The sequence below is a fragment of the Phyllostomus discolor genome, chromosome 1, assembly GCF_004126475.2.
Source record: "Phyllostomus discolor isolate MPI-MPIP mPhyDis1 chromosome 1, mPhyDis1.pri.v3, whole genome shotgun sequence".
Taxonomy (NCBI): domain Eukaryota; kingdom Metazoa; phylum Chordata; class Mammalia; order Chiroptera; family Phyllostomidae; genus Phyllostomus; species Phyllostomus discolor.
The window spans coordinates 91,151,019-91,178,804 of NC_040903.2; the positions used below are offsets into that span (position 1 = coordinate 91,151,019).

General features: G+C 42.7%; 1 protein-coding gene across 9 annotated transcripts in view; it reads right to left on the bottom strand.

Annotated features, from left to right (window-relative positions):
- Window positions 1–15,766: 15,766 nt before the first annotated feature.
- RAP1GDS1 (Rap1 GTPase-GDP dissociation stimulator 1) overlaps window positions 15,767–27,786 on the bottom strand; it is a 149,182-nt gene continuing 137,162 nt past the window's right edge. For all 9 annotated transcript variants that reach the window (XM_028505853.2, XM_028505849.2, XM_028505850.2 and 6 more), the window contains one exon: window positions 15,767–17,570. In XM_028505853.2, the coding sequence (XP_028361654.1) occupies window positions 17,443–17,570 (128 nt within the window). In that variant the 3' untranslated portion in view covers window positions 15,767–17,442. The remainder of the gene's footprint in view (window positions 17,571–27,786) is intronic.

Here is a 27,786-nt window from a genome sequence, read left to right on the forward strand (position 1 = left end):
ACTTTAGGCTTACTTGTGCCTTTTTTTTTTTTTTTGGAAGAATTTGTGACAAAGGGAGAATTGATGAAATTACAGTCTTTAGGACCTCTTTAATTTGAGGAAGTAAATAAAGCTTCCTGTGGCGTGTTCATGTGAGTTTGTCACCCAGTGAGAGGATGCTTGAGTTAGTCCACTCCTGGTATCCGTGAACCCAAACCAGACTCCGCAGGACCTGCACTGGCCAGTGGGGTTTGCTCCTCCACTACTAGGGACTCCCAACTGAAGAAAACCTGCAGGAAGAGCAGTTGAGTTCATGGGCTTTACACTTTATTAATATACTCCAAAAAGAGTAATGTGCAAACAAGATAACTCTTACCATGTTGTTGCCCTTCCTTGAATGTGTAGTTGCATTGTATGTGGGAGAAAGACAACCTTTTAAATCTGGAGTTTATCCTGTATCAGATTTTGGTTTTGTAGAGCGGCTGGTTTAACAGGAACGTTTTCATGGCCTGCCCTCTAGTGGTGATCATGTGGAACAACTGGTGCTCACACTGCAGAAACTTGAGGGCTACACGTGTACAGTTGTTATATTGCATGCTTAGGGTGGGTAAGCATTTTATTCCTTTGACACACTCCTGAAAATAACATAGCTTATTTGGGAGAAATAGGGAGCAAGTGGTTTAACTTGCTTTACCACCTACATCCTGCTCTTGCTGAAGGGCATTGTGCTCCTGCCTAGACTCACACAGTTTATAGAAGAGTGGGGATGGTCTCAAACTGCTCACCAGGCAGGCAGGTAACTCCTGTGAAACAATGAATAGAACATTCCATCTACTTCCTCTAAGAGTTCCTGTGGGAATCACCTGGGGTTCACTTTGATCTGAGAATTTGCAACCTTGATTGTAAAGGTGGTGAAGACTGGTCAGGTGTGGGGTGGCCTGGACCACTGGCTGTAACCTGTGTTTTAGGTGATGGTTATGGGCTCAGTGGCATCTTCCAAAAATGCATATGTGGAAGTCCTAACCCCAGTACATCAGAATGCGACTGTATTTGGAAATGGGGTTGTTGCAGATATAATAAATTAGGTAAGATGGAAGTCCTAGCCAGTGCAACCAGTGCTCCTATGAAAAGGGACATTTGGACACAGAGGCTCACACAGGGAGAATGCTGTGAGCAGGAAGGCGGAGGTCAAGTCATACGTCTGTTAGCCATGGAAGACCAAAAATACCTGCCAGCAAACCACCAGCATCTAGGGGGCATGGAGCCCCTCCTCCCTCAGAGCCTCCAGAAGGAACCAGCCCTGCAGACACCTTGACTTTGGATTTCACCTTCAGAATTGTGAGACAGTGAGTTTCTGTGGTTAAGCCTCCCTCCCACTCTGCGGACCTGCTCTACGGCCGTCCTAGGAAGCTGACACCGAGTCTGGTGCTCTGTTGCTGGCTTCCAGGCTGGAAATGGTAAGACTGCTCTGAGCTCCATGTGCTCCTTTTCACTGGAAGGACGATGAGTGTGTATGTGCTCCTTACCATCTGAAGGGCGCACCTCAACGTGGCTTGGGGCACACTCTCTGTATTTGCTTTAAGCTCTTGAAAACAGCCTTGACACCTTTACAGTCTGTATTTATTGGAACTCAGTGATCTTAAATGCAACTTGTTAGAGTGATTAAAGTCTTATAAATAAAGAGCTATACTTCCATGATGTGTGCTTTGTTTTAGTCTTCTTACTTTGTGACTGAATCAGGCCTCTAGTTCACCCAACTCCTTGCTACGAGCGTGAATGCTGTATCTATCCCTCGAGATAACAGCTCTCACTCACCGCAAGCTTACTGTGTTCCAGGCACTGAGCTGTAAGCACTCTGCATGCCCTTTTGGGAAAATGTAAACTAAGGAGAGACAAGCCCACATGCAAACTTTAGACTTCATCAAGAGCTAAACTCTTCCCAGGTGGGGCGGATTGAGACAGAAGAACTCAGGGAATGGAAGAAGGCCTCAAGGACAAGTGGTTCCGAGGAAGAACATCGGAAGACATTCCAGAGCAGGACTGAGAAGGTGAGTGCTGCTGGGGAGCAGGGGAGGCCCCAGGACTTGCAGGCTGCAGGAGTGGGGAAAAGTGCTGACAAGCAGCAAGAAGGTCAAGGACAGAAAGTCCTGGAGTTGTAGCCCAGTGCTGAGCCTATGCTGTGCACTGGAAAACTTGCTGAATGATGAGGGTTGGTAGTTGAGGTGAAGAGCAGCCACCTCATTCTGAGTGAAGAGGTGACTGATGCCAAGTACCATTTTTGGTAAAGCTGGACACTGTGCAGGTATAAGAACTGTGCTATGTGATGAGAATGTTTTTAAAAATCCAAAAATTTTGTCAGAATTGCCCCCAAGGCATTTTGTGGAAGGCAAATAAAGTAACACTCCACACCCTCCCAAAAAGTCACTGTCATTTTACAAACTTGCTAATCAAATGGCCTTAAAGCCCTGTGGGGCAACAGGGAATCTTTTCTTCTTGTTCTGAAACCCAAGGGTCTCCTCCATCCTGTTCCACTATCCCTGTGGAATTTCTGTGACCTGGGGGCTGGCAGGGCTGTCACCGATGTGTTGCCGCAAGGGACCCTGCATCGAAGCGGGTAGAGGTTCTCTGTCAGGCCGAGGCCAGGCCCCTGCCTTGCAGTAGCAGTTCTCAGCTGAGAGATGTGTCCTAGGATCACCCAGGGGCATCAAAACCAAACAAAAACCCCACATGCAGCCCTGCCTCGCTCCATTTTTAAGTACCCAGATTATCTTAATGAGCCACCGGAGTTTCCACACTTTAATGTGCATGAATCCTGGGTCACCTTAATTCAGCTTCAATCACCTGGGTCCAACTTAGCAGATCTTGAGTGGGCTGCAGAGTCCACGGCTCTTGCAGGCTCCCAGTGGACACTGATGTCACCTGCAGACCACGCTTTGAAAAGCAAAGACCACGCTTTGAAAAGCAAAGACCACCTATGAGGTGCTGCACTGGCTCCCCATCACCTAAAGTGACAGTAGGAGTATAAAAATGGCTCTCAAGGATGAGTCAGGCCTTTGGGGAAGAATCATCTCAGGCCTTTGCGTTTAAGTTCCGACCGCAAATGCTCCCCTCACACTGTTTCCTGAACGGGTGCTGATGTGGACTCTCAGCACATGGCTTTTGAGTCTCATGTACAATGAATGTATCAAACATTCTACTCAAGGGGCAGGGTGAGAGGGAAGTATTAAAACAAATACAAAGAGTAAGATGGGGCTTATTCCGCCATGGTGCAGAACGAAGCCTTTGCGAGGGGCAGATTCCTTCGCTGGGCGCCTGGGGAGAGGCGGAGCCAACGGCGCCCTGGAGCACGTCCCTGAAGGAACAGTCTCATCTCTGTGAAGACTCTAGGAGGCCAGCCCCTTGTTAGGCCTGAAGGATAATGTTAAAAAAAAATAAAATTCAACTGAGTGAATTTTAAAGATCTTATTGGCCTTGTTCAACAATTGATGAATCAGGCAGCATCCCAGCTCGAAGAAGGAAAGTTGCTCAGGGGCTATACAGAATGAGATGGTTACAGGCAGGAGGGAACAGCACAAGGAGTTATGCTAGAAAAGGTGGACTGGCTGTGTCCAGGTCACTTTCCTTTAGGGCACAGTAGGGGTCCGACAGGTACCCGACCTCACTGGTGCTGGTCAGCAGACTTTCGACTGGCTGGTTTAAGAGTAAGTCTTGGTTTGGCCACACTGGGCTTAGCATATTGGGCCTGTCGTTGTGTTTTTAACAGCGTGCAATCTATGCATAGTGGAAAAGCTCTTCAGGTTGATTTTAGAAAAAAGGAAACCCATTTGTGGGAAAGTCGGAATGTCCCAGGTTGTGACTGTACCGATTCATCGAAGTGCCGCTTAGAGCATGGTCACAGCTTGTGGCATGGCCTTTGATAGGTCCCTGCCTCCCTCCCATCTTCAGTGTCCTCCCTATAAGATGGAAACGGTAGCAAAAGCCCATGGGATGCAGAGGGCAGAAGTACAGTCCTTCCCCAAAGGCTCTTCGTGCTCTGGCCTTACCAAAACTGGCTTTCTTGGGAGGTCCCATCAGAGCTCTGGTCGCCCCCCTCCACCCAACTGAGACATGCTCTCTCTTCTGAAGAACTTGTCGTACCCGAACTAACTTGAACTGCACGTTTTCTCCGAGGAATTGGCCTGTATCGTTGACCTCTATATCTCCAGTGCCCAGAGGTTCGAGAGGCTGCTGCCTGGAGCGTGTCACGAGAGGATGAGAGTTCATTTGTCTCTGGCTGGACGGTGTATGCTTGCCTAAAGGATGGACTTTTATTCCGTAAAATGGATCTGTGTTTCCTCGCAAGATTTTTTTTCAAAGGTGAACTGACTCCCCCTGACCGGTGTGGCTCAGTTGGTTGGGTGATCCCACAAAGGGAAAGGTCACCACTTGGATTCCTGGTCAGGGCACAGGCCTGGGCTGCAGGCCAGGTCCCTGGTAGGGTCGTGTTCGAGAGGCAACTGATCGATGTTTCTCTCTCACATCTATATTACTCTTTCTTTTTCTCCCTTCCTTCCCCTCTCTCTAAAAATAAATAAATAAAATATTAAAAATACAAAAGATGAGCTGGCTTTAGCAACCACCATCTGGCCCGGGATGAGCCTGGCCTGCGCCCCGAACAGCAGGTGCCTAACCTCCCGAGGCACCTCCCTCTGGTCCCCAATCCTGTGTAAGCATCAAACCAGGAAGGCAAATGGGGGTGAGGATTAAGCCTTGGAAGAAATTACTTTGCTAATAAATTCTAAGTTTCTCCCAGGCTTGAAGGATTTAGAACCAATCATCTTCTGAAATAGCTGTGTTGCCAGGAGGTGGAATCAAATTAAGCTGAGACAAACTTGTGAATCTCGTGAGTTTAGGTTCAAACAGTACTGAGAGTGTACCTTCTGGACTAGATGGCTCCCCTTCAGCTGTCCTGCAGGGGAAAGGGGACCAACTTTCCCAAAGCAAGAGGAAGTCATAGCCATCCCATGGAAACGCTGTGAGGCACATGTGGCCACGTGGTAAGCTACTGAGGAAGGCTCTGAGCTTCCTAGGGCCACCGCCACTCCCTTCACCTTCTCTGGAAGCCTGACTCTACTGTTGTCTGGGCTTTCCATCAGGGTGATGGGGGACAGTGTGTGGGTGGGTAGTTGTGTCTGGGGTTGTGTCCAGTAAGACTGGCAAAGCATGGGGGTTTCCAGATGATTTCTGTAGAGGATCTGTCGTGCAGAATAATTAGTCCATGTAGTTTAGGGTGACAAAAGGCAGATGCCTACCTTCAACCATAGCTGGAGTGGAGCAGCTCAGGAAGTCTGCTCGCTCTCAGTGCAGTGGTTACTTGGCAAATGATAATTGGTCCCTGGGCCAGAAATCAGTGGCCTCGAAAATGATGGGGATTGCTGATGTAGTAAATGGCCACCTGCTGTCCAAATAGGGTGATGACCTTTCCACTGGCTAAGTCAGGCTCTCTCCAAGGACTTTAATTTCCCTTGGTTCTAATAGGTCATCACTTTCCACTCTGGTTGCAGAGCAGAATCACCTTTGGGGCTTCAGACAATTCAGATGCCCAGGTTCCAGCTCCAGGGAGTTGATGCCCTAAGTTTTGAGTAAAGCACACCTATTTTTTTAAAAATATATTTTATTGATTATGCTTATGCAGTTGTCCCATTACCCCCTCTTCATTCCCCTCCACCCTGCACACCCTCTCCCACCCACATTCCCCCTTTAGTTCATGTCCATGTGTCATAAGTTCTTTAGCTTCTACATTTTCCATACTATTCTTGTCCTCCTCCTGTCTGTTTTCTACCTACTATCTATGCTACTTATTTTCTTTACCTTTTCCTATTCTCTCCTACTCCCATTCCCCTGTTGCTAACCCTCCATGTGATCTACATTTCTGTGGTTCTGTTCCTGTTCTAGTTGTTTGCTTAGTTTGTTTTTGTTTTAGGTGTATTTAATAATCATTAGTTTGCACTCCTTTTACTATACATGTTTTTTTTATCTTCTTTTTCTTAGATAAGTCCCTTTAACATTTCATATAATAAGGGCTTGGTGATGACAAACTCCTTTAACTTGACCTTATCTGAGAAGCACTTTATCTGCCCTTCCATTCAAAATGAAAGCTTTGCTGGATAGAGTAATCTGGGATATAGGTACTTGCCTTTCATGACGTGGAATACTTCTTTCCAGCTCCTTCTTGCCTGTAAGGTCTCTTTTGAGAAATCAGCTGACAGTCTGATGGGAACTCCTTTGTAGATTACTGTCCCCTTATCTCTTGCTGCTTCTAAGATTCTCTCCTTCTCTTCAATCTTGGGTAATGTAATTATGATGTGCCTTGGTGTGTTCCTTCTTGGGTCCAAGTTCTTTGGGACGCTCTGAGCTTTCTGGACTTCCTGGAAGTCTATTTCCTTTGCCAGAATGGGGAAGTTCTCTTTTATTATTTGTTCAAATAAGTTTTCCACTTGTTCTTCCTCTTCTCCTTCTGGTACACCTATAATTCGCAGGTTGGATCATTTAAAGATGTCCTGGAGGTTCCTAAGCCTCTCCTCATTTTTTTGAATTCTTATTTCTTCATTCTTTTCTGATTGTATGTTTTTTTTTCTTCCTTCTGGTCCGCTCCATTGATATGAGACCCAGCTTTCATTTCATTACTATTGGTTCCCTGTGCATTTTTCCTCATTTCACTTATTGTAGCCTTCATTTTTTCATCTAATTTGTGACCAAATTCAACCAATTCTGTGAGCATCCTGATTACCAGTGCTTTGAACTGTGCATCTGATAGGTTGGCTATCTCTCAGTTGCTTAAAAGCACTGGTTGTGGGGCTTTCAATTCTGTTAGAGCCATCTTTTTTGTTTTTCCTTTGGTCTGGTTGCACCTGTTACATATGAGGGGTGGAGCCCTAGGTGTTCACCAGGGTGGGGCACCCCAGTCCCTGGGCTGTGACTTTGTATGTGGGGGCGGGGTCTGAGAGGGAATAATAGTGTTTGTTCTGCTCTCTGTTGGACCTCCATCCCTTCCACCACTTCCCCCAAGCAAACTGGGCCCCTCTGGTGGGTGGGCTTGTGCACCCCATGGGACTTTCCAGTGACCTCTCCTTTGAGGCTGGGAGTCTCTCCCTGCGCCTGAACCCCCAGAGGTGTTTTCAATCAGTGCCCCAAGGCTCTATTTCCCAGGACTGTGATCCTGGGTTGCTCTCAGTGCCTTGCTTCACAATCACTGCCTTGCTGGGTCTGCCTGTTGCCAAACCCCTTGCATGCGGTCTGCTAGCTGCTGCTTGCATGCTCAGGGTCTACCCACTGTGGTCTTGAGCTCCCCGGATGCCTTGCATGCCTGGTCCCAACGCTCTTGGCTCTCTACACTGTGACCTGCGCCTGGCTGCTAGACTCTGCCCCTCCTACTGGTCTGGATGAACGAGTCTATTTTAACTTCTTGGTTGTCTGACTTACATACAGCTCAATTTTCTGTCAGTTCTGGTTGTTATTCTGTTTCTAAATTATTGTTGTCCCTATCTTGGTTGTGTGAGGAGGAACAGTGTGTCTACTTGGCCAGAAGTCCCCTACTTATTTTTTTTAAGGGACCTGTTACTGTGTCTCCTCAGGACCTTCATGTGCCACAGGGATGTGCTCAGTGGCAGGGTGCACTACAGGCCGAGGAGCTCGGGTCGTTTACGGAGCATCTCCTGTGGTTGAGGCTCAGCTGGAACGAGGACCTGCCCATGGCTGGCTCCTCCTCCAGATCCCCTTAGCCCCACAACCCCAGCACAGCAACACCAGCTCACTGTTCTTTCACAGGTGCCACCTGTGGTCTTCTTCTTGGTAAACACCCCCATTGTCTTCTGCCCTGTCACGCGGCTCAGGCACTTCAGAATCATCTTTGCACCCTTTTCTGTAGACCTAACCCTAATTGAAGCACGAAGAACTGTGAAGGCTCCAAGGCTTTACCCTCCTTGCAAGCTCACGACTTATCCTGCCTCAGTTTCACCACTGCTGAGAGGAGACATGAGATTCCTGGGCCAGAAATGAAGGACTTTATCACAGCCCTACAGGGGCATGAGTTTCATGTCCATAATAGTGTCCCCTAGCCCCAGAGGGGACAGTGACTCAGATGGATATTGTACATGCAGTGGATGTGTACCTCCTCACCCTCCGACGGACACTCAGCTTACGGAACCCACCTTGGCCACTGAAGGGGGACATTCTTCCTACTCTCCTCTGCCCACGAGGGACAATGCTATCTCTATCTCACAGGGGCTTTTGTTATAAAAATATCCTTGAAGAGATAATTTGAGACAAAAATGGTCTATGTACAGAAGTACAAAAAACATGAGACACCCATGAAGAATTGTCTCCCAACATACGGAACTTATCACAATGATCTATTAATCTCTTTCCTCTCTCCCTCTCCCTCTCTCTCTCTCTCTCTCTCTCTCTCTCTCTCTCTCTCTTTCTCCCTCTCTCTCTCTCTCTCTCTCTCTCTCTCTCTCTCTCTCTTGCTCTCTGTCTCAATAGTAGTTCTGGTTCTGGAACAAAACACAAGGCAAGCATTCTAGTCCTCTGTTTAAAAGTTTTGGTTTTCCATTACATAACAAACAAGTTGAAATGTCTAAGCCCTCCCCCCACCCCCACCATCTGGTCTGCTTTATGTTGCTCACCTTACCTCTTGCTTCCACCTTCTCTGGTGAGTGCCCCCTGCCCCAGGCTGCCTGGAGAGCTGAGTCCTCTCTCTTCAGAACCCCATGAACTCTGTTTATACCTCTGTTAACTCTGGAACTTGTTTGCTTAATATAAAGATTGACATGCTTCCTGTCTCGTCCCCCAAGGGCCCATGTCCACTTTCTCATCTACCCACAGCCCAGCATGGCGTCTGATGTCCACAGTTAGTGCTCGAGGAATCTTTGTGTAGTGAGGGGGGCTGCTGCGTCAGTGAGTCAGGCTGTTGGTTTTGTTTTTTTCTTCTGCAGTGTGAGGGTCAAAGTTGGTAGCCCCAGTTGTTTTAATACTTTGGCCTTTGCTTTCATGAGTTCTGTGGCCCTGGCTCATAAGCAGGACAAGTTGTCCCAGGAGGTTTTGATGCTTTGACTCACCCTGTGAACCAAGATTTCACTCTGCTCCCAGATAATAGGCACCCTTGCCCTGGGGGTTAAGGGGCAGGTGTGTGTCTCATGGGTTGAGTCTGAGGGTCCTCGGTACAAGGCTGGTTCTTGAGTTCACTGATGCTACCAAGGATCTGGGACCTTTTCACCTTTCTGCTCCACTGTCCTTACTGTGCGGGCTTTTAGCCTCAGGTTTGGGCCTCATGGTTGCAAGAGGGCTGCTTACTTCTGAGGCCCATGTCAACATTTGGGGGAGGGAAACGGGGAAGAGGAAAAGGTGAAGGGGCAAAGGCTGCCTTGCAGGTCTTTGCCTTTTTATTCACCATGGATGCTCTTTGCAGGGACTTCCACAGAACTGCCGTCCTGCTGGCTTGGAGAGCTGGGGAATGGGGCCTTCTAAGTCCTGTTAATTAGTATTTTAAGTTGTTGATAAGGAAGAAGGGGGACCTGGGTACTGGGTAACTACCTCACATATCTGCCCCCAAAAGAAAATGTCTTTTTAAATGTTTTTGTCTTTTCATTATTCTTTATTCGCTGGTCTTACCAACATGTCCCTCTGCCTCGACCCACTGTTCTGTGTGCACTGGCTGTGGAGATGTTTGCACCCTGTTTTGTGTCTCTGACTGCTCCTTCCTCTCCCATGCTCTGTCTTATTTTCTCAGAAACTGGAGGTGTTTTTGTTTATTTGTTTGGGTCTGTCACCAACACTATATTCTTCTTCAAATGTGGGAGAGATATGGGGAGCTCCAGCATTTTTGGGGTCCTGGGTTAGTCACCTCTAGAGAGAACAAGGTTTGACAACTCTTCCTGAGCTTCGCCACAGTTTAGCTCCTGGTCTGTGTGATCCTTGGTGGTCGGAGGCACAGAGGGTTACCGGCCCGGGCTAACCAATCGGGTATCAGGGCAATATACGCCCCGTAGTACATGATGTCAGTGAAACACTCAGGAGCAGGGTGTTCCTCTTCCCTGGGGGCTTGCAGGGAGTGGATGGAAACTTCAAATTGTATGAGCCCTTTTAATTTTGGAGAAACATTTCTGAGGGGTTGGGTATCCTCGGAGGTTGGCTGGTGTTAGAATTCTTTAAAGGGAGACCTTCTCAAAGCAGAGTATAATCAGTTTGGGTTATCAGGGGCCCTCTTGCGTAAGAGCTCCTGGCTCAGGGGATAAAGGAGAATGTGAGGATACTTTGGGCCTCAGGGGAAGGGCTGCATTCCTGAGTCAGCTAAGAATGGGCTTTCTGAACTCCTGCAGTCCGTCACCACAGGGTGCCGCCAGCCCTCTGAGGGGACAGGAAGGTCAGCACCAGCTCCCTCCTGCTAGCAGGATGGAGGGGGTGCAGGCTGGGCACGGCTTGCAGCTGTCTGTTTCCATGTCCTGACACCTGCCTGAAAGCAGCTGTCACTGGCCCTCAGAATGTCAAGTCAAAAATGCCTGTGGGTCAAATATTTGGACCTCCCCAAGCCATGGCCTTTCCCACAGTGCTGCTTCTCTCCACCGAAAAATCCTTCCCCTCCCTCGTGCTCTGGGAGCAGACAGCCTACACATGAGCCCTTCACAGCATCACAAACACACAGGCTTCTGGCAGCTATGGAGCTGCTGTGCAGTTAAGAGGACAGGGGAGGTGGGCCAGGTGGGGACATGTGCCCTGTCCAAAGGCTGCTGCAGCCACATGCCACTCTCCTGAAATACAGTGCCCCTGGTGGCCAGACCTGCCCATTTTAAAAGTCAGAGAACTAGATCTTTATGCAAAATCATCCAAATTTTAAGAGTTTACAGTTGTTCCTTTTCCTCCATTTCTTCTTTTTTTCAAAATACCAAACAAAGATGCATGTGGATCCCCAGTATGCTGTCTGTAGTCTATCGGAAGAAATGGGTAAGCCAGGCCACAGCCTCCTGAGGAGCGTTAACTAAGGGCTTTCTTGGAAGAGGAGGCTCTCCACCCTTCTCCCCTCTCCACTGAGTGGCGCCTGGAGAGGCTTGCCAGTCAGAGTGGTGGTAGGAGCTGTAGGAGCCGTACAAGTGTCTGCTGAGGCTGATGACAGTGGTGAGAGGCAGCTGGGCTCTGATGAGCTGAGTGCCAGATCCAGTGGGTGTTCCGCAGGCACCTTCTCTTTTTAGGCAGCCCACAGCAGTCCGCTTGCTAAGGGCTGGTGGTAAGTAGTGACTGGGTGCAATGCTTAGATGCCCAAGAGGGGGTTGCTGCCACTCTGGCCTTGCGACCCCTCCTCCTGTGATGGGTCCCCTCAGGACAGTGATTTTCACCTAGCGTCCCGCTGCTGCCACATCACACATTAGTCACAGGCTTAGCAAAGCCATGTGTTACAGAGAAGGGAGTGTCAGATCAGGCCGTAGACATCCGTTTGTTTGGGTAGTACCCCCTTCTCAGCAGCGGCTTTTCTCAGGTCGCTGCACATGTAGCTCTGACTTGGGTGGCTCAGGGGAGACACTGCGTCTCACCATCATCCTGGGAGGGAAGGGAGGGCAGGACGGAGGACGGGGGAAGCACGGGATCTCTCGGGTATTAATTAGACTGGTATTTTGAAGCTCAGTTGTTACTTGTTGTGTCACTTCCTCTAACTTCTGCTGAGCACTAGGGTGTGAGAGGCGTGGGCGAAGAGTGGAATATGAGTCATCAGTAACTCCTCTACTTTTCTTACCTGCAGGAAAAAGGAAGTCACGGAGGCACAGCACAGCGGGGAGTAGGTTACGTTCTAGAACCTTAAGAAAGGGCAGGTGAGGTAAAGGAATTGTCTACTGATTGTTGGCTCCAATGGAAGTCAGGAACTATTTTGGATTTCTGCAGACATGGGTTTGAAATCAGTTACTCTGGTTAGTACTTCCTCCCATTGTCTACCCTGACTAGGACAAATCTTTGTCTTCTTGTATTGGGTTGCAATCTGCATGGCTTTATGTTCTACAAAAGAACTATTCAACCTTCCCCTCCTTCATAAGTTCTAAGTAATTATAGGTATTCATCTGAATGCAGGGCAAGGTCAAAAGGTGGCTGACCTTCTCTGGCCGTGGTGGTGGGCAATGCTGGCCTTGGAGAACACCGTGAACCGTCCTAACGGGAGAGGGGGTGTCATCTGAGAGCCTGGACACCACGAGGGTGGAGCATAGCTAGCTGCCCACCAGGCTTGGCTCTATTCTATATATGCCAGTGTCTTAAAAACAAGCCAACAAAAACACCATTAGGCTAGAAGGGAGGCCTGTTTCAACGTAGATGTGGTTATAAAATTCAAAGTGAGCATTTGTATAGGAGTATGTATTTGACAGTCATCTGAGGGTACATCCAGAGTTCCTCTTCCTCCAGAGTCTTCAGGATTCCTGGGAATCAGTAAGTGATGTCCCTCCATTTTACTTGAAAATGGATTATATATATTTTTACAACGTCTGTTATTACACTCAAAATTTGTATACTGGAAGTCTGGGTTAAGGCTTTAAAATTTTTTATTTTAAGATAACAGAAATCTAATCAAGATATTTAAAATTATTTAATTTAAAAAATCCCAAATTCGAAACTAAGACTTAAAAGTATGACAGGATTAGGCTTTATATTTTCTTGAGGATAAAAAAAAAATCCAGCTAATGTTCTTACAACCTAATCCTGAAATAGAAAATTCTCTCTATATGTGACCAAAACTAATTAAACACTATGAAGTTCTTCTATGCACCACTGGACGTGGTTTTAACTCTGTGTGGCTAAGCAGATTAAAATAAGATTGCACATGTGCCTACCAGAAAAACCACAGATTTCTGAGCATGGACAAATTCCAAAAACGTGTTCTGAGATCTGGGGGAGGGTGAAAGCCAGGCTTGTTTTTTAGGTTGTAGAGAGCGTTTGAGCATTTGATGCAAGTCACTTCACACCTGAGCTGCCATTTCCGTGCCTCCACCAGCAGACGTGTTCCATTTTGGTTCCTTGAAAGCTGCACTGATAATGTCGGGGACCCAGAGAAACGACTGAAGTCGCTTGTGAGAACAAGGCTGCTCCTGACATCACTCTGGTCCTCCGGTTTCTTAGGAAGTGGGAGACTCTATGCTTCTCTTTGGCTAAATGTGACATCAGGCAGTAGGAAAGCAAGGGACTGAGGGAACAAACATCGGGAGCACTGTGGTTATCAATACCTATAGGCTTAAGTTTGGTCTGATTGTAATTGGTTCCAATAGTTAAAGGAATTGCCATTATACTAAGTTCCCTATCTAATGTTATAAATAGGAGCATATTGTCCATTTTTGAAATGTCATTAGATTAGAATCTCTGTGACCACGGCTCAAAAGTTTTGGTAAAACGTTTTCTTTGTTTTATAGAAAGAAATGAAATGAGGATAAGGAAATAATGAATTTTAAAATGTCAACTAAGAAGGAAAGAGTAAGAAATTGGTTCAGTTTAGAAACGAGCATAATTTCCACACAAAACTCATTTTTCCCCTTCAAATACTGTAGCAGACCACTCGTGACATAAAAAACAAGTTACCCCTGGAAACCTCCAACATAAAAGAGATTCCGCCTGTCTAGTCAAGGATCATGACAAGGAGGCTGGCACAAGTGGATGCTTTCAGAGGACGCAGAGCACAGCCACCATCTGCCTTCATGCCGGACACATCCCATTTATATTTAAGAAAAACACATACATACATACAGGTATGTATATAATAAGGTATAATTTAGGTATACTCATAAATAATTGGGTAGTACTGAAAATGGAAAGGGGCGTTATTTTGTTTCTGTATTGAGGAAAAAACTCAGTACTAGAGCTTCATTTATATTACTGAGCTACTCTTGTTATTCCCCCTGACGGATGATGAGGTCCGAGGCAGGAGAAGGAAGTACTAGTGGGACTGACATTCAAGGCCTGCTCTGCAGACTTGGCCATCTTAGACTGTGGGGGAAGGAGCAAGGGGTTATGCATTCTGCATGGATAACTGTTTGTTCCTCAAACTATTAATAGACACATCGTCTCCCATTTGGCTGTTTGTTGAATCCCTTTAGGTGGGAATCCTGCAGGGGGAACAGAGGAGTGTAATTTAGGCCATAAGATCATCCAACTTTATCTTCAACTTCTGTAAGTTTCAATGTCACAAAACCCTGGGAAGGAGGAATTATTACATTTATCACTTTAAAAAAAAATTCTCACCCGAAGACATTCTTCCATTGCTTTTAGAGAGGAAAGGAGAGAGGGTTTTTTAGAGAGAGGGGAAGGGAGAAAGAGAGAAAGAAACATCAGTGCGAGAAACATCGATTGGTTGCTTTTCATAGGCGCCCCAATTGGGGACCGAACCCATAACCTAGGGATGTGCCCTGACTGGGAATCAAACTTGTGAACTTTTCTTTTGCAAGATGATGCCCAACAAACTGAGCCATACTGGCCAAGGCTGTACTTATCACACTTTTGAAATAGTTATTCACAGCATTTTAGGCAGACCTATAAAACACCTATCTATGAAGTTACACATTATAATGATGTATTTAGGTATGTAAAGTAAGAGATTTCATCTTTGAAAAACCCCTTAAAATTTTCCTGATTACAGCTATGAATATTCTTTCCAAATATCATTAAGTGCTTTTTAATATTTTCAAGTATTATGGCTGCTTAGAGTTAAGAAGTGGCTTTTAAGCTTACTGATTCTAATAACAGCTGGACACAAAGGGTAATGCTCACCTAATAGATATCTTCGCCCTTTATGTTCAGCAGAATTAGATAATAAGCCTTCTAATGATACCAAAGAGCACTTCTTTTTGAAACGTTCACACACAGGGTTTCGCAGAACACTTCACACTAATGCTTGTGTCTGAGAGCTGCATTCTATTCCCTCCAAGGGGAAACCGTTTGAGAACTGAAACATTTTGTTCCATATCTCCATTGTTATCAGTATATTCAAAACATGTCTTGCCAAGGAAAACATTGGATTATGGGCAATAGTTAAACAATTTTGCTTTGAGAACAATGAGGTTGCTATTTGGGTGTTAACAGGATTCCAAGGAGCTAGGAGAGAGGGAGGGAGGACATCCCAGTGCATTTCACTCAACATCTTCCCTTTCATTTTTGGCTGTTTTGTTTTTCATCTGTGCTCTGGTCCTGACACAAGGTGATCAAGCTTTGTGGTGCTGCTCCTCCCGTTCCCTCCCTTAGAATACACCTTCAGTGGGTAGCAAACTAATTTAAAGGTGGCCTCTGCTAAGCCATAGGAGGTAAGGGATAGTACTGTCTGCAGGCTCCTACCCACTGCCATGCCAAGCAGCACATCATCTAGTGTGGTGGGCCTCTATCATCGTAAGGGCATAAGATCTGGTTCCTCCATAGAACAATTTGTGATTTGAATTTTTGCACTTGGTTTTTGCTGGAGACAAGAGTTTCTAGCATTATCAGCAAACTGACTGCTGGCAGCTGGCCAACCTGGAGGCTTCTCTCAAATCTGTGATTTTTGGATCCTTCTGATCTGAGGTTTTCTATATAATGCTTTTTCAACAGGGATAGATCTTACGATAAAAAATTCTCTGAAGTCAGACAAATATCTTAATTTCTCTAGTAATCTATCATGAATTTGTTTAGGCAGTTTGGAAGTTACAAGGAAATAGGAATTCATTAAACAAATACTACTTACTGAGCACCAATGATGAGTGAGCACTGTTCTAGGAGATGGAAATAAATAAATATACAAACAAACCACAGGATGCTATTATGGTTTGATATACAATTTATTTATTTAGTTATTAATATGGACAGCCTATTATGCAACATTACAGATGTCTTTCAAAACTATAATAAAATATAGTCCATGATCCAGCCCTGGAGAAGACAATAAACAAGATCATTCTTACAGGAAGTGTAGCATATAACAGTCCCTTTCTCGGACATTAAAGGGAGTAAGTCAAAGGGTTCTTTACCTCCATTGGGGTTTTGACTTTCTTGAATTATAGCTGTTCAGAGTTAAAAGTCCAACTTCGATCACCTAGAGATGTTCACAATCTCATGGTGGGAGGAAGGAGCAGCTATACCCCTGGCTGCCCATTTGAGCCCATTCTACCTTTCAGCCTGCACCTGTCACACTAGGACATGGGGAGAAGGCAGGTATGTCACAGGGATGTTTTGATTAATTTACAAAGATTGTGTTTCAAAGCTCTAAAAATCCATTTGGTGGTGGTAGTGGCAGTGAAGAGTACATTGTATTTTCCCAGGAGGTCTTCTCATCTCGTGCTTCATACCTGGTGCCATGCCTTTTCTGATAGCCTTTGAAATCTACTGCAGTTTTCTGTGGAAAGTGGAGGTGGGAGACTCGAACAGCTACTGGTGTGAAGCCATCTGCAGAATGAACTGGACTGGCTACTATGGCTTTATAACCTGCTTCCTTTCTTTAGTCTAGACAAAGTTATTTCTTATTTCCCTATACTCTGCTAATTCTAATACAAGATTTAAAAGGACTAGGAGAGGAAACCTCTTGCTTTTGAGCTGAATGATGAAAAACAGGAAAAAAAAATCCAGTGTCCAATGAGCTATACTCAAGTTCCTTAGTTGAAAACAATGCCTAAATGACTTTTAAAGACAAGTGCTAGACAATGCTGATTAATTGCTGGAAAAAGTTCTGAGGTGAAACTGTACATTGTAAGAATCTAAAATATAGCCAAAAAGCCAAGATGTACTAGTGTAATAGAGATTCTTCAACCCCTTAGTTTCATACTGAAAACTACAAATGTTTTCAACATCAGGCTACTGATGACAGCCAATTAAACATGAAACAAAAACCTCAGGAAATTCTGCCAAGTCTGTGGCAATTTCAAGAGTCTACATATTTAGGAAGGAGAAACCATAGGGTGAAGAGTGGATTTCATTTAACTCCAGGTACCATAAGTTTGACATTAGTAGGTAAGACTAATGAGTGAGCAGCCATATAGTTTCTGGTCATTGTGCTTACCAAGCACCAAAAAATGGAGCTATTTTTAGTATTCAGTATCACCTTTAATAAGCTAGACAGATCCTGCTGCATTCTTGTTTGTTTCTAATTTACCAGTACATTATTATGTAGTTTACCAAGTGTAAGGAGCAAGTCATTATGTAGTACCAAGTTTATATCATCATAGGACTATAACATGCACATTCTACTCAATGTAGCTCAAGCAACAGGAATATAAGAGAACAGTTATAGGTGGAGACTTGTTTTTGACAAATTCATGTTCACACTAATTATGGGTTTAGAAATCTTATTGGGCAGGTACATACAGAGTTCTTCAATTGGTATTGAAACATTACACGCATGCACAAGTGATATGGATGAGAATGAAGCAGAAGAGGCAGCTGGATGGAGGACAGAGGGGGAACCAGAGAAGGGATGATGCCATGTTTCGGGGAGGGGCACTCTCAGCTTTCCACAGTAAGTCTCTGCTCTGTGAGAGAGGCCTGTTGAGCAACACTCTTGTTTTCATGACTGCGAAGTTTGGACACAACATCTAGGAAGGCCAAATCCTGTACTTCCTTATGTAGAGATTCTGGAAGACAAAAACCAAGACAACAGATACATATATCCAAAATGTTTATTCAGATGGTACCATAAAACTAGGAACAATTCTGGAAAAAGATGGCAGTAGCCTATAGAGGTCTTCTGTAGAGATGTTATAACAAAAAAAATCTGAAAACACTTACTTGCTATGTTACTATAAAGATAAACCATATGTCAAGTTTTACAGTGTAAGGTTGATTAGGGTAATGGGTTATAATTAAACACAGCTCATTCTATGATCTCAAGGTTTAGTTATATAATTCAAATATGAAGGTTAATCAAAGAAAAACCTTAGATCTATTTCAAATTAATTTTGTGGCAAATAAAAAGGTTATATATACTTCACATCCTTTCAATTCTTTGTGACACTACACTCCCTTTTGGATTTCCTATCTTCCTCTTTCAGGCTTTTTCTGGTTCTATTTCACCTCAGTTACAGTAAAATACAGAACTCTTGACTCTGAGAACTACTACACGGGAAGACTGAGATCCAGTTAAGTTTAAAGCAATCAGCATTCCTCAAACTGATGTTTATTTTAATGAGATGGAGGTATAGAACTAAACCACTGTTTTTAGTTAAAACAAAAATCCATGCTAAATTCACATGGAATCTCAAGGGGCTCTGAATATCCAAAACAATCTTGAAAAAGAAGAACAAAGTTCAAGGTCTCATACTTCCCCATTTCAAAACTTACTAAAAAAACTACAAAGATCAAAACAAATGCAATATAACAGAGAACCCAGAAATAAAATCTCAAATATGTGGTCAAATAATTTTTGACAAGGGTGCCGATGCCATTCAATGGTAAAAGGGTAGTCTTTTCAACAAATGGTATTAGACATACTGGATACCCACAAGTAAAGGAATGGAATTTAACCCTTACATCATATACAAAGATTAAGTGTAAGCTAAAACAGTAAGACTCTTAAAAGAAAACATATGGAAATTTCATGACATTGAATTTTGAAATAATTTCCTGGATGGGTAACAAAAGGAAAAATAGATAAACTGGACTTGATCAAAATTTAAAAGTTCTGTGTATCAAAGGACTATCAACAGAGTGAAAAGGCAATCCACAGAAGGAGAGAAAGCACTTGCAAATTATATATCCAATAAGGGATTAGTGACCAACACACATAAATAACTCCAACAGAACAATGGTATTTAAAGCCATTATTTTCCTATTAATTTTCTCCCTGAATGACCTATTCATTGAAATAAGTGGAATATTAAAGTCCCCATTATGGTATTACTGTTAATTTCTGCCTTTATGTCTATTAACATTTGCTTTACACATTTGGGTGGTTTTATGTTGGGTGTGTGTATGTTTACAGTTGTGTCCTCTTCTTGGATTGACCCCTTTAAAATTATGTAATATCCTTCTCTGTCTCTTACATTCTTTGTTTTAAAGTCTATTTTTGTGTTACAGGAGTATTACTACTCCAGTTTTCTTTGTTTTTATTTGCAGAGACTATCTTTTTCCATCCCTTCACTTGCAGTCTGTGTGTCTTTGATCTAAAGTGACTCTAAGCCGCATATAGCGTTTTTTAAATTCACTCTGCCACCCTGTGTTTTAACTGGAGCATTTTTGTCCATTTATATTTAGAGTAATTATTAACAGGTATGTGGTTATTACCATTTTGTTCATTGCTTTTTGTTTTCGTTGTTCTCCACTGTTCCTTTCTTCTTGATCGCTTTCCTTTAGATTTGTTGGTTTTGTTAGTGTTTTGATTGGATCACTTTCTCTTCCTTTTGAGTGAATTTTTGTATGTTTTTGGTTTGTGGTTACCAGGAAGTTCATATATATGTCCATCTCCTATAGCGGTCTGTTTTAGGCTGATAGGCACTTAAGTTCAATTGAATTCTAAAAGCACTATTTTTACTGCCTCCTCCACTCTTTTTTTTGACATCATGCTTTCTATCTTTGTGTTACCCCTGATCAATTATTGTAGTTATAGTTAATTTTACTACTATTGTCTTTAAACCTTTGTATTAGCTTCTTAAGTGGTTGATTCACTGTGATTATAGTACTGGGTTGACCCAAAAGTCCGTTTCTGTAAGATGGCTCTTAGTAGCACTTAGTTGTCTTTAACTTCATTTGAAACAATTTTGTTAGATTGTACTGTGACAGCTGTCATATCAGCATGCATTAAAAAAAATTACCAAAATTGGTTAGTTTTTGTGTAGCCATCTTAATATTGAAGATGGAAGGAAATATGCAAAATTTTTGGCATATTATGATTTATTTTTTCAAGAAAGGTAAAAACACAACTTAAGGACAAAAAAGAAAAAGATTTGTGCAGTGAATGGAGAAGGTGCTGTGACTGACCGAACACGTCAAAAGTGGTTTGTGAAGTTTCATGCTAGAGATTTCTTCCTGGATGATGCTCCATGGTCCGGTAACCCAGCTGAAGTTGATAGCGATCAAACTGAGACGTTAATTGAGAACAATCAACATTATAGCACACAGGAGATAGCAGACTATCTCCGTAGGCTCATCTTGTTTGAAACTCTGTGCTTCCTGGACCTGGATGTCTGTTTCCTTCCCCAGATTAGGAAAGTTTTCAGACAGTATTTCTTCAAATACTTTCTCCTCCTTTCTATCTCCCTTCTGGAAACTCTCCAATGTGAGTATTAAGATGTTTGATGTCATCCCAGTGTTCTCTTATACTATCTTTATTTTTAAAAAATTTTTCATTTTGCTGTTCTGATTGGGAGATTTCCACTACTGTCTTCCCAGTTGCTAACCTGTCCTGTATTAACTAATCTGCTGTTTCACAGTCTTGAGTCATCTCTGCGTAAACTGTGAACAGTTTTGGCAGGCTGGTTATACCTGGGATGGGCATGTGGGTTGCAGGTGGGGCAGCCTGGTGTGTGTGTGTGTGTGTGTGTGTGTGTGTGTGCGCGCGCGAGCGCGCATGCGTGCGGCGTGTGCGTGCACTTCCTTGCCGTTCTAATTGGATGGGGTCACCTGATGTAGATGAAGCTGGTGGGTATGCTTTTGGTGTGGCCTATTGCTTTAAGTATCTGTGATCCATTTAAAACTTTCGTATTAGCTTTTTAAGTGGCTGATTCACTGTGATTATACTACTGGGTTGACCCACAAGTCCGTTAGTTTCTGTAAGATGGCTCCTGTCAGAGGGCCTGGGCAGGCTGCTTTGTGTGCATGTTAACACCCCACCAGCTCCACCTCTCTCTCCAGCTGAGACAGGACTGTGAGCAGACAGTTGCACTTTGCTAGTCCTATTCCTACTCAGGCAGTGCAGCTCCTCATGTGCTTAGCCCTGCCTGCATGTCCTGGTTCCTTATTTGTCCCCTGGCAGAGCAGGGTCTAGGCAGGCTCACACTGCATCTCAATATCATACTAGCTCTGCCCTTTCTCCAGGTGGGACAGCCTTGTGCCTATGCACAGCAACACCACCCCACTGGCTCCACAGGGGGCAGCCTTGTGGGTGGGTATTGCAAAGTTTTGCTAACTCTGCACTTTCTTTGGGTTGGGTGGTCCTACATGTGGGTACGACAGCATTTTGCTAGCTCCACACTCTCTGGGAGGGTCAGTCCTACATGAACACACAGTTGCCCCACTATTTCACACCTTCTCTGGACAGAACAGCCTGCAGATAGATACCATAGCATTTTGCTAGCTCTTCACTCTCTCCAGGTGGAGAAGCCCATGTGTGCGTAACCCAGTGGGTGCACAAAGCAGCACCATGCTGTACCTGCTGGGTCAATCTCTGGGTGGAGGGGCCCCTTGTATTCATGCTATGGTGCCCTTCTGTTTCTGCAGGAGTTAGCTCTAGGAGGTGTGGCTGGGGACACTGCAGGTCAGCCAGAGTACCTGGATGGGGCTTGTGCCTGCTATCCACGTTCAGGATAAATTAAACAATGGCACTCACCAGTTCCTCCAGTCCAGGATTGTTCCCTCAGCTCCTGGAGAGCTCTTGTGGTTCTCCAACCTTCTCTATGTGGTCCCTCTCTTTTGTTTGTTGTGCAAAAGCTGGTAAACTGACTCACAGGTATGTATTTGGTGTGTTCTTGGGAGAGAGTGAGCTCAGTCAGCAACCTGTGGTCATATGTTTTAATCCACTCTTACCAGTTTCTTTTAATTGGTGTGTTTACACCAGGGGTCCCCAACCCCAGGGCTGCAGAGAAGTACCAGTCTGTGGCCTGTTAGGAACTGGGCCACACAGCAGGAATTGAGCAGTGGGCAAGCCAGCGAAGCTCTGTTCATATGACCGCCTGAGCTCTACCTCCTGTCTCCCTCCCCCACTTTTGTCTGTGGAAAAACTGTCTTCCCTGAAACTGGTCCCTGGCACCAAAAACCTTGGGGACTGTTGGTAGAAGCCATTTACATTTAATGTAATGACTGGTACGTTATGGCTTAAGCTGACAATTTCACTTTTTTGTTTTCTGTTTGTTTCATATTTCTTTTTCCTGACTTCCTGCAGATTGCTTGAACATTCTTTTTAGTCCTGTTGCTCTCCCTTGTTTACAATGTATTTGTCTCAGATACTTACTTTGTATACATTTAAAACTACTTAAAACACTGTATTTTTTCAGTTAAAACAATTCAGAAAACTCTCAAGAAGAAAAGTCTTTGAGAGTTGTGTTTATTTACATCTTTGCTATATCTGTTGTTCTTCCTGATGTTCCAAGAATTCTTTTTTAAGCATTTCCTTTTGTTTAGAGAACTTCCTTTAGCCATTCTTTTAGGCTACTCTGGGTTAGACAAATTCTCTTGTCTTCCGCTGAGAATGTCTTCATTTTTCCATTGTGAAAAAATATTTTCTCTGGCTACAGAATTCTAGGTTAAGAGTTCACTACTTTCAACGCTTGTTGCGACTTTCTTCTGGCCTCCACAGTTTCATATAAGAAACCCAAACACTCCCTTTTGTTTTCCACCTCCAGGTAAGGTGTCATTTCCATCTTTTACAAGACTTTTTGACTTTAGTTTTCAGAAGTTTGACTTTAATGTGTCTTGGCATGAAGTTCTTTTGGTTTATCTTGTTTTAAGATTTCCTCACTTTCTTGAATCTATAGGTTATGTCTTTTGCTAAACAAAGAAAACTTTAACCACATTCTTTCAGGTTCTTTTCCAGCTCCACCCTAATTTCTCCTTGTCTTCCAGGTCTGTAATGACACAAATGTGGAATCTTTCATTATACCCCAGGGGTCCCTGAGGCTTTGTTGTTTTTATCCCCCTGTCCATAACTGCTGTGTTATTCAGGCAGCGTGACTGCTACTGTTCTGTTTTCTGTCCCCTCTGTTCTGCTGTTGAGCCTACCCACTGAGTTTTTATTTCAGGCACTATACTTTTGAGCTGTAAAATTCCATTTGCTTCTTTATCTGTTTCCTTGCTGGAATCTGTTTATTCATTTGTTGGCAAATATTTTCATAATTGTTAACATGTTTTTTAATGTAAAAATATGTAAAATTTGCCATTTTAATCATTTTTATATGTACATTTCAGGGACATTAAGTATACTCACACTTCTGTGCAAATACCATCCACCATCTGCCTCCTGATCTTTTTCTTCTTCCCAACTGAAACTTCATTCTCCATGCCAGTAACTTCCCAAACACACATCTCTCCAGCTTTTGACAACCACCATTCTATTTTCTGTCTTTGAATGTTACTAAGTACCTCATATAAGTAGAATCATAGATTATTTGTCCTTTTGTGTTTGGCTTAATTCACTTAGCATAGTATCTTCCAGGCTCGCCCATATTGTAGCATGTCAGAATTTCATTCCTTCCTAAGGCTGAGTGTTCCACTGTATGTATATATCATATTTTGTTTATTCAGTCATCTGTCAATAGACCTTTGTGTGTTTTTTTCACCTTTTGATTATCATGAATAATGCCACTATGAATATACAGTTATGGCTGTACAAATATCCAATCAGTTATTTTGGATATATATATGGAGTTGATGGATCACATGATAATTCTATGTTTAATTTTTTGAGGAACCACCATAGTATTTTCTACAGTGGCTGTACATTTTATATTCCCACCAGCAATGTACATGGCTTCCATTATCTCTACATTCTCACTAACATTTTTTAAAAAATAATAGCCATCCTAATGGGTATGAGGTGGTATCTTATTGTGGTTTGATATGCTTTCCCCTAATGATTAGTGATGCTGGGGATCTTTTCATGTGCTCACTGTCCATTTGTATATATCTTTTTTGGAGAAATGTCTATTCAAGTCCATTGTCCGTTTTTAAATCAGATTGTTTTTTTGTTGTTGCACTGGAATAGTATTAGACCAATTGGGCCTGATAGACATTTATAGTGTATTTCATCCAATCACTGAAGATTACACATTTTTCTCAAGTGCACATAGAATATTTTCTAGGATATATCACACACTAGGCCACAAAGCAAACCTCAGTAAAATCAAGAAGACTATAATTATGCCAAGCATATTTTCTGATCTCAGTAGCATAAAACTAGAAATTCAACTGTAGAAAGAAAACTGTAAAAACACAAAAATACGTGGAGATTAAACATGCTTTGAAACAAGCAACAGATCGAAGAGGGAAATGAAACAGGAAATGAAAAACTACCTTGAGACAAATGAAAATAAGAACACACACAAAATTTGTGGGATGCAGCAAAAGTAGTTATGTGAGGAAAGCTATATAGGCCTACTTTAAGAAGCAAAAAAACCTGAAATAAACAGTCTAAATTTGTCCCTAAAGAAACTAGAAAAAGAAGGACAAACAAAACCTAAAGTAAGTAGAAGGAAATAATAAAGATCAGAGCCAAAATAAATGAAATAGAAAACAGAAAAATAGAAAAGATAATTGAACTAAGAGCTGGATCTTTGAAAGGGCATACAAAATTATAAGCCTCTAGCAAGACTCATCAAGCAAAAGAGACTATAAATAAATAAAACCAATAATAAAAGATTATAACTGATACACAAAATAAAAGAACCATTAAAGAATACTATGAACAAATATAATATATGCCAACAAATTGTACAATCCAGAATATATAAATTTCTATAAACACACAATCTTCCAAGAATAAACCAGAAAGAAACACAATCTAAACAGACCAAATTACTACCAATGAAATTGAAGCGGTAATCAAAAAACTCCCCACAAACAAAAGCCTAGGACCAGAGATGACTTTTGTACCTTTTCTTCTCAAACTATTCCAAAAAACTGAAGAGGAAGAAACACTTTCAAACTTATCCTTTGAGACCAGCATTACCCTGATACCAAAAACCAGGCAAAGACACTAGAAAAAAAATTACAAGCCAATGTCCCTGAAGAAGAGACACCAACATTCTCAACAAAATACAGGCAAACTGAATTCAACAGTACACTAAAAAGATTACATAACATGATCAAGTGGGATTTATACCTGATATGCAAGGTTGGCTCAACATCCACAAAACAATTTGATTAATCACATCAACAAAACCAAGAATAAAAATCTTGATTCTCTCATGAGAAGCAGAAAAAGCATTTGACAAAAATTCAATATCTGTTTATGATAAAAACTCTCAATGAAGTAGGTATAGGCCACAAAATACAAATACCATATCATCTTACCTGTAAGTGGAACCTGATGAACAAAACAAATGAGCAAAACAGAACTAGAGACATGTAAATAAGGAACAAACTGATAGTGACCAGAGGGGAGAGGAAAGAGGAATAATGGGGGAGGAAGGGGGAGGCTCTAATTAAAAAAAACTTACCTCAATTTGAAAAAGGCTATATATGACAAGCAGGCAGCTAACATCAATGGTGAAAAGATGAAAGCTTTTCCTCTCAGATCAGGAGCAAGACAAGGATGACCACTCTCACCACTATCATTCAATATAGTATTGGAAGTCCTAGCCACAGCAATCAGACAAGAAAAAGAAATAAAAGACATCCAAATTGGGAAGGAAGAAGTAAATTTGTCACTATTTGCAGATGACAGGACAGTATATATTGAAAACCCTAGAGGATCCAGTAAAGAAGCAGGATACAAAATTAATATATAGAAATCCACTGTGTTCCTACATACTAATAAATAATCAGAAGTAGAAATTAAGAAAGCAATTCCATTTACAATTGCATCAAAAGAATAAAATCCCTAGGAATAAATTTAAAGAAAGAAATGAAAGACCTACACTATCAAAACTATAAGCCACTGAAGAAAAAACTGAAGAGGACATAAATAAATGGAAGGATATATTGTGCTTGTGGACTAGAAGGATTAATATTATGAAAATAAAGACACAACTCAAAGCAATCTATAGATTCAATCCAATTCCTATGAAAATACCAATGACATTCTTCTCAGAACAAAAAAATTCTAGTATTTATATGGAACCACAAATAGTCAAAGCATTCTTGAGAAAGAAGAACAAAATTGGAAGTATCTTGGTGCCTGTTTTCAAACTATACTACAAAGCTATAATAATCAAAGAGTATGGTCCTGCCACAAAAACAGACACACAGATCAATGGAACAGAACAGAGAGCTCAGAAATAAATCCTCAATTATAGAGTCAATTAAGGAAGTAATAATATACAATAGTGTAATGACAAACCAGTCACCAAATGGTTCTGGGAAAACTGGACAGATACATGGAGAAAAATGAAAAGACCACCCTTACAACAAATATAAAAATAAACTCAAAATGGATTAAATACTTAAATTTAACACCTAAAATCATAAAACTCCTAGAAAAGAACAAGTAGTAAACTATTTGATATCAGTATGAGAAGTATCTTTTCAGATATTTCCCCTCAAACAAAGGAAACAAAAGCAAAAATTAACAAATGGGACTTCATCAAGCTAAAAAGCCTCTGCACAGTGAAGGAAACAATCAAAGAAGTGAAAAGACAACCTACTGAACGAGAGAATTCATAAAAGATATATCCAAGGGGTTGACATCCAAAATATTTGAGACTCATACTACTCAACAACAAAAATAAACAATCTAAAAATGGGCAAACAACATGAAGACATTTTTTTCAAAGAAGACATATAATACAGATGGCCAACAGGCAAATGAAAAGACGCTCAACATCACTAATCAGGGAAATGTAAAATAGTGAGATATCACTCATACTAGTAAAAATGGCTATTATAAAAAGTCAACATGTGTTACCAAGGATGTGGAGAAAAGGGAACCCTGAGTACTATTGCAAATTAGTATAGCCACTATGGACAATGGTATGAAAATTCCCCAAAAAACTAAAAATAGATTTTAGTTACCACACAACCAAGCAATTCTACCTTTGGGTATTTAGCTGAAGAAAATAAAAACACTAATTCAAAAATATAAATGCACCCCTATTGACACTTCTGGTCAAGATGGCAGTGTAGGTAAACATGGTACTCAAAACCTCCCACAAAGATATCAAAAATACAATTAAACTATAGAACAATCATCATGAAGAACCACCTGAAATCTAGCTGAAAAGAAGTCCTACAACAAAGGATATAAAGAAGAAGCCACATCTACACTGAGTAAGCAGGTGGGCCCCAAATCTGAGTTTCCATCAAGCTGGCTTTCACTGTTTGCCCCATCAAGGTGATTCCCTGGGACTCCGTCCCACCAACTTTGGGCCACGCAAGCTGATACGAGTGGCTTTTCCATACAAGTGGCCTGTCTTGACTCATGCTTCAGACTTTACTAAAATCTCTTAAACAAGCAGCATCTGGCCTCGGCATGTCCCATACCACTTGCTAAGTGGCCCCAGGCCCAGTATTGGCAGCAGCCAGCCTTGCTTTGCAGCATGGCCTCTCTTCTGCACCGCCAGGCCCAGCACAAGTAGCAGCCACCTGCACATCGCTTTGTAGGTCATGATGGATGGCCCCAGAACAAGTGAACCCAGCGGACTGCCTCAGACTACACTGAAGTGCCACCCAACCACCTCGACAAGCATCACACTCAAGGGCAGACTCAGTGGGAAACAGCCCTGCTGAAGTAAGTCCTGCTTAGTGGGATGGGCCCTGCATAGCTAATTCTCCATGGTAGTTCTAGCCAGTCCTTGTAGCTGACTGACCTGGAGGTAAATTCCCTTCCATTGACAGGCAAGTACCCATCAAGGCTTAACTACATCACGAAGGTACACACAGCTCACACAGAGGGGCATACCTGGACTGCTTAGCTTGGGTGAACAAAGAGGCTGTACCACTGGACAGTACAGGGCATTTACTACATTAGGCCACTCTACCAAGCCT